The sequence below is a fragment of the Lissotriton vulgaris genome, chromosome 11 (assembly GCF_964263255.1).
Source record: "Lissotriton vulgaris chromosome 11, aLisVul1.2, whole genome shotgun sequence".
In the NCBI taxonomy this organism is placed as follows: domain Eukaryota; kingdom Metazoa; phylum Chordata; class Amphibia; order Caudata; family Salamandridae; genus Lissotriton; species Lissotriton vulgaris.
This window is the reverse complement of record NC_141699.1, coordinates 245,600,853-245,613,672: the sequence shown is the minus strand read 5'-3', so window position 1 is coordinate 245,613,672 and position 12,820 is coordinate 245,600,853. Positions and strand designations below refer to the sequence as shown.

Below are 12,820 nucleotides of genomic sequence, written 5' to 3'. Positions count from 1 at the left end.
TTGTTTCCTTCCCAGTGTAAGAATTGGCTTTTGTAGTTTGGTTTGCCCTGTTCCCATCATGCACTGGGACAGGAACAGACTAATTTGCATACAGCCAGGTTCTGAAACTGGGATGGTGCAGTGAGCTAAAAAACGGTGTTGGATCTAGCCCTGATCTCTTGACTGGGTGAGAGTATTCTGTTTAATTCAGAGACTCTGTCCCTCACCACCCCTTGTTGTAAATATTTTTGTCCACCCTAAGCGTGGAAGGGTATACTCAGATGTGAGTCCCTTGCTCATTGCACCATCAGGATTCAAGCAAGCCGGGCCGAAGACGGCTGAAATGCCAGAAACCGGTCCCCGGTAGCTTGTTTCCTTCCCAGTGTAAGAATTGGCTTTTGTAGTTTGGTTTGCCCTGTTCCCATCATGCACTGGGACAGGAACAGACTAATTTGCATACAGCCAGGTTCTGAAACTGGGATGGTGCAGTGAGCTAAAAAACGGTGTTGGATCTAGCCCTGATCTCTTGACTGGGTGAGAGTATTCTGTTTAATTCAGAGACTCTGTCCCTCACCACCCCTTGTTGTAAATATTTTTGTCCACCCTAAGCGTGGAAGGATATACTCAGATGTGAGTCCCTTGCTCATTGCACCATCAGGATTCAAGCAAGCCGGGCCGAAGACGGCTGAAATGCCAGAAACCGGTCCCCGGTAGCTTGTTTCCTTCCCAGTGTAAGAATTGGCTTTTGTAGTTTGGTTTGCCCTGTTCCCATCATGCACTGGGACAGGAACAGACTAATTTGCATACAGCCAGGTTCTGAAACTGGGATGGTGCAGTGAGCTAAAAAACGGTGTTGGATCTAGCCCTGATCTCTTGACTGGGTGAGAGTATTCTGTTTAATTCAGAGACTCTGTCCCTCACCACCCCTTGTTGTAAATATCCTCTCAAAACAAAACACAAGCATCTTCTTTTGTTGCAGGCAGTCCCACACCAACAATGAATTGTGGTGTTTTACTAGAGATACTTCCTGGTAAAAAGAAGGCTAAGAAAGAATGGAGATCCATCGTGGATTCACGCCAACTCAGTCCTTAGTTAAAGAAACAAGCATGGTCAAATTTCAGTAAGTACTGCCCCTTCCATTGAGAAACAATTACATGGCACCCTTGAATCTCAAGTTTGCATATTTCCACATACCCATCCAAAAGAAATATCACAAATTATTTTGATTTGAGGTACCTGGCTGCCACTATCAGTTTTGATTACTTCCCTTTGGCCACTGATCAGCCCCACATATTTACCCAAATGTATGGCTCTAGAGGCTGCCCATTCTCGAAAATGATGTACCCCTACATGGATGACTGGATGATCAAAGGTTCATCTATATCACTTAACACAACCCAATAGATGCCTGATCTATTCAAGCCCTTAGTTCCTTAAGTAAATGAAAATAAGTTGTTCCTGACACCATGAAGAAAAATTCACTTTCAGAGAGACATAATGGATACCAGGAGCAAAAAAAATTCCTTTCACTAGCTAAACAAATGATACTCTCAACATTGGCAAAGCGGATACTGCATCTAACACAGACATAAGTACGCCTCCTCAAAAGACTGCTAGGAATGATGTCCTCCTGCATAGTGCTAATACTATTTTTCAGACTTCCTATGAGACCTATACAGGAAGAGTTGTTCAATCACCAGACATCAGGGTAATTCGAAGACAAAATAGTGTGGACGCCGTATATGATAAAAGCTCTTTCTTGGTAAACAGCTGAAGACTACTTGGGCAAAAACAACAATTGATGGACAGAATGCAGAACAATGTCATACATTCACCCCAGTACAGAGATCTGGGCCTAAATCCATCGTTTTTTTGCACTCCACACCACGCCAGTTCAGACATGGCCATATGCAAATTAGCCTTGACCCTTTGCCTCATGGGAGCAGTCCAGCCCGAACTGCCAAGCCAGGTCTTTCCTGGACCGGAATCAAGCATCCTAGGACCGGTTTCTGGCTATCAGCCATGTTCAGCCAGGATAGCTTGACTCCAGTGGTGTGGAGAGCATGGTACTCATGTCTGCGCATACTCATCCCACTCGGGGTGACAAATGCAAAAACAACAATTGATGGACAGAATGCAGAACAATGTCATACATTCACCCCAGTACAGAGATCTGGGCCTAAATCCATCGTTTTTTTGCACTCCACACCACCCCAGCTAAGACATGGCCATATGCAAATCAGCCTTGACCCTGTGCCTCATGGGAACAATCAATCAATCAATCATGAGATTTGTAGAGCGCGCTACTCACCCGCTAGGGTCTCAAGGCGCTGGGGGGGAGGGGTGGGGTCGCTACTGCTCGAACAGCCAGGTGTTGAGTTGTTTCCTGAAGGAGTGATGGTCCTGGGTCAGCCGTAGGTGGTTGGGGAGGGAGTTCCATGTCTTGGCCGCCAGGTATGAGAAGGATCTTCCTCCGGCGGTGGATCTTCGAATACGTGGGACGGTGGCGAGGGCGAGGCTGGCGGATCGGAGCTGGCGAGTGGGTGTGTAGAATGCGAGGCGGCTGTTGAGGTACTTGGGGCCCATATCGTGGAGAGCCTTGTGTGCGTGGGTGAGGAATCTGAACATGATCCTCTTGTTGAAGGGGAGCCAGTGAAGGTCTTTCAGATGGGCAGAGATGTGGCTGCGACGGGGGATGTCCAGGATGAGTCGTGCAGAAGCGTTCTGTATGCGCTGGAGTCTTTTCTGGAGTTTGGCGGTGGTTCCCGCGTAGAGGGTGTTCCCGTAGTCCAGTCGGCTGGTGACAAGGGCCTGGGTGACTGTCTTCCTGGTTTCGGTGGGGATCCACCGGAAGATCTTACGGAGCATGCGCAGGGTGTTAAAACGAGACGGCGTTGACTTGCTTGGACATCGTGAGGGAGGAGTCCAGGATGAAGCCCAGGTTGCGGGCATGGTCCGTTGGCTTGGGGGCGGTGCCCAGGGCAGGGGGCCACCAGGAGTCGTCCCAGGCCGAGGGAGATGGTCCCAGGATGAGGACTTCCGTCTTGTCTGACTTCAGTTTCAGACGGCTGATCTTCATCCATTCCGCGACGTCTTTCATTCCTTCCTGGAGGCTGGCTCTGGCGGTGGTGGGGTCGTTGGTGAGGGAGAGGATCAGCTGGGTGTCGTCGGCATAGGAGATGATGTTAAGGTTGTGTTGGCGTGCGATGGCTGTGAGGGGGCTCATGTAGATGTTGAAGAGGGTGGGGCTGAGCGAGGATCCTTGAGGTACGCCGCAGATGACTTCGGTGGCCGCGGATCGGAATGGGGGAGGCGGACTCTCTGGGTTCTTCCGGCGAGGAACGAGATGATCCACCCCAGTCCCTTCCCTTGGATTCCGGTGTTGCTGAGGCGCTGTATTAGTGTGCCGTGGCATACTGTGTCGAACGCTGCTGAGAGATCCAAGAGGATGAGGGCAGCAGTTTCCCCGTTGTCAAGCAGGGATCTGATGTCGTCGGTAGCTGCGATGAGGGCGGTCTCGGTGCTGTGGTTAGCTCGGAAACCGGACTGTGAGGGGTCGAGTGATCAGTTTGTCTCGAGGAAGGCGGCGAGTTGTTTGTTGACGGTTTTCTCGATGACTTTGGCAGGAAAAGGGAGAAACGAGATGGGGCGGAAGTTCTTGAGGTCCGTGGGGTCCGTGGTGGGTTTCTTCAGGATGGCGCTGAGCTCGGCATGTTTCCAGCTCTCCGGGAAGGTGGCAGTGGCGAAGGAGATGTTGATGATGTCCCGGAGTTGGGGTGCGATGATCGAGTCGGCCTTGTTGAAGATGTGGTGAAGGCAGGGGACCGTTGGGGATCCGGAGTGGATGGTGTTCATCGTGCGGGTGATATCTTCGGTGCTGACCGGGGTCCAATTGCAGAGTGGTGGTGGGGGACGTTGGTTCGGTGGTTGGGTGCGTGGTCTGTGCGCCGAAGCTATTGTGTATGTCGGCAATCTTGCGGTGGAAGAACGAGGCGAGTGAGAGTCGCAGAGGTCTTGCGAGGGTGTGATGTCGTTGTTGCAGGCACTGGGGTTGGCTAGCTCTTTGACGATGCTGAAGAGTTCCTTGCAGTTGTGGGTGTTGTTGTCCAATTGTTCTTTGAATGTTGTCCTTTTGGTGGTGCGGATCAGCTGGTGGTGTGTACAGGTGGCATTCTTGAGGGCTGTCATGTTTTCTGTAGTCTGGTCGTGTCGCCAGGCTTTCTCGAAAGTTCAGCAGTTTTTCTTGGAGGTTTTGAGTTCGTTGGTGAACCACAAGGCTTTCTTGATGCAGGGTCTGCTGGGAGGGTTCTTCAGTGGTGCGAGGTCATCGCGCAATTGGTGAGCCACTGTGTGAAGTTGCGAGCTGCTTCGTTGGGGTCCGTTATTTTGGCGGAAGGGTTCTGGCTGAGGGAGGTGGTGAGCTAGTCGGCGGTGATCTTGCTCCAGCTCCTGCGGGGAACCTGTTGCGGGTGGTGGTGGGTCGCGGTTCTCCTGAAGTTGAAGTTGACGCAGCTGTGATCAGTCCAGTGTAGTCCGGTGGAGTGGCTGAAGGAGATGTGCTTGCTGGAGGAGAAGACTGGGTCAAGCGTGTGGCCGGCGTAGTGGGTGGGGGTGTTCACTAGTTGCTTGAGTCCGAGGTTGTCCAGTAGGGCGGCAGTGTTGCTATCATTGTTGTTTTCCAGGTGGAAGTTGAGGTCCCCTAGGAGGATGTAGTCTGAGGAGGTGAGGGCGTGCGGGCTGATGAAGTCTGCGATAGCTTCGCTGAATTGTGTGCGCGGTCCCGGGGGTCTGTAGATGAGAGTGCCTCTGAGGGTGGTCTTGGGGTCGGTGTGCATCTGGAAGTGAAGGTGCTTGGCGGCGGTGAGGGTGTCGTCAGAGTTGGTCGTGATGTGGATGGTGTTTCTGTGGACGATGGCGATGCGGTCCCTTCGGGTGATCTTGTAGCCTTCCTGTCTACAGCCCAGTCCAGTCCAACCCGAACTGCCAAGCCATGTCTTTCCTGGACCGGAATAAAGTATCCTAGGACCGGTTTCTGGCTATCAGCCATCTTCAGCCAGGATAGCTTGACTCAAGTGGTGTTGAGAGCATGGGACTCACGTCTGAACATACCCATCCCACTATGAGACCTATACAGGAAGAGTTGTTCAATCACCAGACATCAGGGTCATTCGAAGACAAAATAGTGTTGACGCCGTATATGATAAAAGCTCTTTCTTGGTGGACAGCTGAAGACTACTTGGGCAAAAACAACAATTGATGGACAGAATGCAGAACAATGTCATACATTCACTCCAGTACAGAGATCTGGGCCTAAATCCATCGTTTTTTTGCACTCCACACCACGCCAGTTCAGACATGGCCATATGCAAATCAGCCTTGACCCTGTGCCTCATGAGAACAGTCAGCCCGAACTGCCAAGCCATGTCTTTTCTGGACCGGAATCAAGCATCCTATCAGTCATCTTCAGCCAGGATAGCTTGACTCCAGTGGTGTGGAGAGCAGGGGACTCACGTCTGAGCATACCCATCCCACTCGGGGTGACAAATGCAAAAACAACAATTGATGGACAGAATGCAGAACAATGTCATACATTCACCCCAGTACAGAGATCTGGGCCTAAATCAATCGTTTTGTTGCACTCCACACCACCCCAGTTCAGACAAACAAATTCATGAAGGAATGCTCCTTTAGTAGGCTGGAAAATTATGTGTTTTATAAAAGGCCTTTCCACCAATTCCCCTGATACCCACGTTATTAGCAAAAATGCTAAAAGGACGACACTGCACACTTCTCAAAGCTCTGTACTAGCTGAGACAATAGTGGTTCTTAAATCTGATGCTACTGACACAGGATCCACCAATTCTACTGAAATGGACAACAGACTTCCTAACCAGAAGCAAAGGTAAGGTACTTCAACTCAGTCCACGTTCTCAAAAATTAGTGTCCTGACTCCTGAGAATTATAAATTTGGACATTTAGACATTTTAGAGAAAAACAAGAAAACCTTAGAAAAAGCCAGGGCTCTGTTAGCAAATAAAACATATACTGTTTACTGGAAAATATTCTGTATGTGGTGTACTGCTAACAGGTTCCATTTTTTTCATATCCATATCTAAGCCTATCAAATACTGCAGTAGCTTTTACATTTGGCACACTCTGGCCTTAAACGTGCCTCCTTCAGAGTTCATCTGGCAGCTAACTCCTGCTTTAGACTCACACTAAACCATCTGTTTGCTCGCACCGAATTGTTAGAGTTTCAGAAGGGTTTATTCAGAATGTTACCTTTGTCTTGAATGCCTTCATCAACCTGGAAACTGAATACCGTGCTTTTTCAGCTGATATCTCCTCCATTTGATCTTATTCATAAAGCCACCTCACAGTTACTCATTTCTGGTGATAACTTCAGCAAGATGCGTAGGTGAGATCCTCACATTCACTAATAAGGAACTCTTTATACAGTTCTCAAAGGACAATGTCATTCTGAGAACCATTACAAAATTTACTCCAAAAATGCCAGCCAAGTTTCATCTGAACAAACCAGTTACCTTAAAACATTGTTTCCAAATTTAACGACTCCAGCTAAAATGTCCCTTCACTCACTGGATGTTTTAAGATGATTGAAGTATTATTTGAAGAAACACACAATGATCCAGTGGGTCAAACCTTTGCCAAAGATCTGCCACTCCAATGGCACTTTATCCGCTATGGGTGTGGTAGTGTATGGGTAAATGCAACTATAGGCTTAGAGTACAATGCCATTGTGATATATTATTTTCACATTTGAAGAAACCCAGGAGACTCCTCTGGGAGTCTAGTGTTCAAAAATATATGGGTTTGGTAGATTTCCTAGGGTGGCTGTGGCGGAGCCCAAACCCAAAATCCACAGCTTCTGACATTGCAAAACAATGGTCAGTTTTTAGTGGAAAAATGTACTTTGTCCAGGTTCCATTTTGTGGGGCCTCTCTGGGTGTTAGTGTTAGGCCTACACAGACAATTGGGATACATCTTTATTGCAACCAGTGAGGGAGCACTTTGTGGATCCCTGCAGCTTCTGGAAATGTCTCTCACAGAAACATGAGGAAGATGCACGTTTTTTGCCAAAGTTGAGGTTTGAAGGGCATTGTAGGTGAGAAACGTTTGGGAGGATTCACGCAAGCCAGACCACTCCAGAGTCCCATGGGTGTGTAGTTTTCAGAAATTTAGCGGTTTGACAGGTTTCTGAGTGACAGCTAATATACTGCCCAAATTCTAAACTACCCCATTAAAAAACATATGTCGGTTTTGCCGGTTGAAATGTGATGTTTACAGGATGTGTTTTGGGGTATTTTGAGTCGCGGGTGCTTGGCCCAGCCACACACAATATGCTCCATTTTTATCAGAAATCTGCACTAGTATAACGTTTGTTATTACCTATTGGATTTTTCTGCATTTTGGTTTCAGATGTAGGCCAGTATGCAAGAAAGAACCTATTTTGCAAAAAATCCCTCTGTATCACATGACACCATGGATAACCCCAAATTTAGAGACCTACAAAAAACCAATGTTCCTAAACTCAGTATCTTGTGCACATTTCAGAAATACATAGGTTGTCTTAATAGCCATTTTTTTCATTTATTAGATTTTACCCTATGAATTGCTGAACAGTTAGGTCTTGATGAAAAATCATTATAAGCTGGAGCTCCGTTATTGGCTGTGGGTTTTGCTTATTTATAAAAAAAACCTTTAAACCCTATATATCCTTGTGACCATAAGGGTCTTATGAACACAACAGTGTCTTGCTTTTATATATTGGCCATTGTGACAAAAATGCAGATGAAAATATCACCAATGGCTAGTTTTTCTTACTCATTTTCATTACTTTTATGTCCGTGATTAGTATCTTTGGGAAAACCTTGTGGGATTTGCGCAAATTACTCCTTACTGAATAAGTTAAAACTACAAAAAGTAGGGAAAATGGACTATCTTTAAGAAAAACGATGGTAATATATATATCTCTCGTTCCTGACATCTGGGAAGATGGTGATCCTGGCACAGAAAATCTTTCGCTGACGGCATTTTTTAAAAAAACAATTAGCTACATCTTGGCTATTTTATCAGTTTTCTCAAGGGGAATCTACAATCACTGTGTACATTTAGAATCCCCAAGATATTGGGGAAAATGGATGGAAATTTGGCTTGGATACCTTTTGTCTACAAAACGTTATGAAGTTTTTGGCATGAGTTACCCCAGGCATCCAAAAAAGGACTTAGCACCCGGGGGCAATGAAGTGGTAAAATTAGTTTCCTAGATGCACAGCCATACAACTCTCATGTGTCATTAAGAGGTTTGATTCAATGATGACTGAGAGGATCGTTGCCGTCAACTGCTAAGCTTTAAACCGGCTATTCACAGACCTAATTAGGACAGTTGTCACTAATCTTTTCGATCCCTGGGAAGAGAAACACTACATGCAGGATACATGACTATAGAATGGCTCCATATCTGAATGGATCACACCATATTAGTATTTTTTGTGCTGATTGCCAGCTAGTTACGAGTTGTCCCTTGAGTAGCTTCAGGCAGAGCGCTTTGCCACACATTTTATACAAGCTATAGGTAAGGTATGTAGTGTTTCCTGTGTAGCCACAAAACCACTATGTTTTTGTTAGCTTTGAGAAAGTGTAGACTAAATAAGGCATCATACAAATGCTTTTGTTTATCTGTTCTTGAGGGATTAGTGAATGTAGAGGTGAAATAAGGAATAATATAACTTCTTCACAATATCTCATGTTGGAGAAAGCATTTGAAGCTAATTTCTCATCTGTCTCACAGTGATACCTTTTGTTAATCACTTTTAACCAGAGCATTTTAGGTATCACTTACTAAATTGATCATTGGACCAATTTATGCTTCACTTCTCTCGTTTCATCTTCTTCTTAACTCCTTAACTTTGTTCTGCATTGTTCGAGATTTGCAATTTCTAAGCCATTCATGTGAATAGTAGTAATGGTGTTGTGTGTTATGCTATTCTTACTTGTCCATAACTAAGTGTTACAAAGTATCAACTTGGAATACACCACATGCATTTTTGCAAAAACTAATGTCTCAGTTGAGGGACTGAACTTAGGCTCATTTAACAAAAACTCATTGATACTGGTGAACCGCAGTACCCATCCATGCTCTTTTTTCATGTTTGAATATATATATATATATAACAAAGAACTTCTATTAATTTAACTCCTAACTGTTTGCAACTTTATTAAACTTTAAAGAATGTTGTTGTAATTTGATGAATGTTCAGTACTGAGGGTGTTTGAAGGCCTTCTTGCCTGTCATTGTTTCTAGTGCTACGTGGCATTTGTTTTTCAAATACTCTATATGTATCAACAGTGAGCATCAGCAAATTGAAGCAACATATCTTTATACGTTACACATGTTTATTTTAGTGTGAACAGGTAAAGAACTCCCACGACCAAACCAAGATGAATCAGTACTTTCCTCACTATCTGAATACACGTTCAATTCATGTGTTTTAAATTGTTTCCTTTTAAGTTTTTAAAGCTTTCATGACTATGCAAAGGAGCATTTCAAATAACGCACTAGGATGTGCATGCACATACTGGTAATACTGCTACAACATAATGCAAATTAGACACAGGCTTGGAAAGTTGTCCGAAACAGCACAAAGGTAATACTTTTTATGGCATTTAACTTTAATCTACATTTTCTTCCTTTTACATGACCGGTTATGAAGATATACTGCAAGTGGTTTTGGGCGGCTTACTGTAGTTTCAAATGTTGAATTTGCCTATTCCTTTTGTTTTAATGAGTGTATTGTGCAAAGGTATATGTGTATTTTATCCTATGGATCACAATCAAGATTACCTTATAATGTCTATTAGGTACATTATAGGGTTTCTCAGGAAAGTATTGAAAGCAGACAATAGATATTTGTGGTATTTCCACCAATTCACTGTGAATCCTGTCTGGCACTAGGCAGAGGGTCTGTATGTAATTTATACCCAAAATCAATGTCTCTGAAAATTGCTAAATATTTACATGGAAGTAATTTACATTTTACATGAGCAGCTCTTGAGATACTTACACTTAAAATAATAATTGCCGTAGTTTCTTGAGATAAAATATTTCTTTTGAAAATGTACAAAGCCGATTGAAATATCCAGACCATAAGATGTTCTGTGGTTAAATTTTATTCGTGAGTTGCTTTGTAGAGTAAATATATATCCATGTTTTCCCATATCGTTTATTCTTACGAGGTAAAAAGGGTGGCTCTTTCACTTGATACTATCCCAGAAACGAAATCATTCAATTTGTCTTATAGTGAATATTATTTTATTTTTTTTCACTACAGCTACGTAACCAAGGTCAAGTGAGAGGTACAAGTGCTGCCAATGACGAATGAAGACCTGCCCACGTTGCATGCAGCGCTGACCTTTTCATATACTTCTGTGTGGATGTTTGAGTGTGTCTATATCTGTATGTATACTATAGACACACAAGCTGCCATACACAGGGCATCTGTTAAAATACTGATTGACTGTACCTGACTTCAGCTAAGATGTAAAGGATAATATTTTCATTGTAAATACTGTAAAACTTCTAAATTAAATTTCCCGTCGCATAGAAATTGTTTGAAGCAGTAACCTATATATTTATGTGGATTTAAAGTTTAGGACCAATGTATTGTAAAAGGGAAAAGAAAAGTTTTTTTAAGCAAGTCTATTACTGATGGAATTTCATCTGCAACATACTTTTTGCATAAGGTTTTGACTCCCAACATCATAAAATGCATTCTCAGGTGTTTCCGTTATATATTGCAAAACAGCGGAATTTGAAACGTTTGAATATTTTTTTCAACATCGTCAAACTCTAATACTAGGTTGAACTCTTAGTTTGTTGCTTGCAAATAACACCAACCCTGATCTGCTAAAAAATAAGAATAAAATAAATCATCTACTTTTTATTAATGTTTTGTATGTTTTAGTTTCAGCTGTTTTTCCTGAATCAAAACTGGTAAATGTGGAGTCATAACATTTTATGTGTGGGTACTTTTTGGTACGGCTAGAGCACTTGAAAATGTTACAGGTCTGTTAACAACAACGGTATTCGAATATTGACTTACTAGAAATGCTTGTGTGTTGTGACCTGGAAATGAAAGTATCATATCATTAGAATAGTATTTAATGTTTCAGAAATTACGACTTTAAGCCGTTGTTGTTTGTAGTACTGGAAATTGTTAACATTTTAGATGACTTAACTTGATGGAATTTAATTATGGCCATGTTCTTTGCATGTTGAAACTAAGTTTTGAATATTATGTTCATTGCTTTCTTGTCTAGTGGAAGTTGATAAATGCAACCTCTGACCAATTTACTTGACACTTATTATAAGTAGACTTGGGAATATGATCCTGTGACCTTTTAATGTGAACATTGAAAGTATATAATTAGGGAATAGTTGCATTATTTTTTAAGTATAATATAGACCGTATTAAAGCCAGTTTTCTTCTGTTCCAAACTCTTTCAACCATCGAGGCACCTTGTAGAGGACCAAGTAGCTGTGCCTTAGTTCAAAGATATCAATCTACTGGCTTCACAGCATGTCAACTATGTCCCTGACTGGCTCCAATACATTAACATCTTTTGTATCACAATTTCTTTCTTTCTGTCTTTTGTGAGCACATCACCACTTCACGGACAAATGTGGAACTTTTTGTTATATATTCTACGTGCATATCTTTTTCTACTGTAACTTATTTGGACATTGCTTGCCTGGTTCCATGCCCTAAATCTAAAAGTTCAAGAACTGAAGACTGTTTTGGAGATAGTTTATGATGGATAACAGCATAACAGCTCAGAGAATTCATAATCTGTTGGGATAGCTACGTTTGATTGAGTTCACGGATGACCGGTCACACGTTTGAGGGCCTTTATTAAGACCTATTTTTGTGGGGTTCATCCGTATTTCTGTGGTGCACCTATGCAGTGCTATATTTAGGAAGCATGTCGAACTCCTTTAGTGTTGTAACTTTATTCCTTTTTTCCATTATTTTTAAAAGTATTAAAATGTAGTTCTTTTGCAAAACAAGGTGAAGATGACTAGGCCCTTGCTTGTTCCCTCACTGATGGCCAGACTATTTCTTAAACTCTCAGGAATTACGAATTAGTTTACTTGGATATTGATGTGCTGAACTGTAGACTTAAAGCGCCACTACTCACCGGTACGGGGTCTCAAGGCGCTAGGGAATACTGATCCGGCGAAGGCACTGTGGTTGAGTTGAAGAGCCAGGGCTTGAGGTTTTTCCTGAATTGAGGCAGTGATGGTGATATCCTGAAGTAGAGTGGCAGGGTTTTCTAGGTTTTTGCTACGAAGTAGGCGAAAGATCTTCCTCTGGCTGTGGTCATACATATATGGGGGACGGTAGCCATGGCCAGTTGGGTAGAGCGGCGGTTTCTGGTGAGTGCTTAGAATTCGAGGCGGTGGTTAAGGTACGTAGGTCAAACGGTTTAAAGGACCTTGTGGGCATATGTGAGGATCTTGAAGGTAATTCTTTTGTTGACTGAGAGACAGTGGAGATCTCTCAGGTGGCTGATGATGTGGCTGCGGCGGGGGATGTTGAGGATATGTTTGGCAGAGGCATTATGAATGTTCTGCAGTTGCTTGAGGAGTTTCTTGGTAATGCCGGCATAAAGTGCATTGCTGTAGTCAATTCTGCTGAGGATGAGTGCGAGTCTTTCCGGACTCTGTGGGGATCCACTTGAAGATCTTATGGAGCAGAGATAGCATGTTGATCATGAGACAGCGTTGATCTGGTGGTTCATGGTGAGCGAGGAATCCAGG

At 43.6% G+C, this 12,820-nt stretch overlaps 1 protein-coding gene across 1 annotated transcript in view; it reads left to right on the top strand.

The window, feature by feature from the left end:
* The window catches only part of PITPNB (phosphatidylinositol transfer protein beta), a 374,371-nt gene extending 363,428 nt beyond the window's left edge, over positions 1-10,943 (top strand). Inside the window, exon 11 of the mRNA XM_086943148.1 lies at positions 10,332-10,943. Coding sequence (XP_086799274.1) covers positions 10,332-10,382 — 51 coding nt within the window. The 3' untranslated portion in view covers positions 10,383-10,943. The remainder of the gene's footprint in view (positions 1-10,331) is intronic.
* The last annotated feature ends 1,877 nt before the right edge of the window (positions 10,944-12,820 follow it).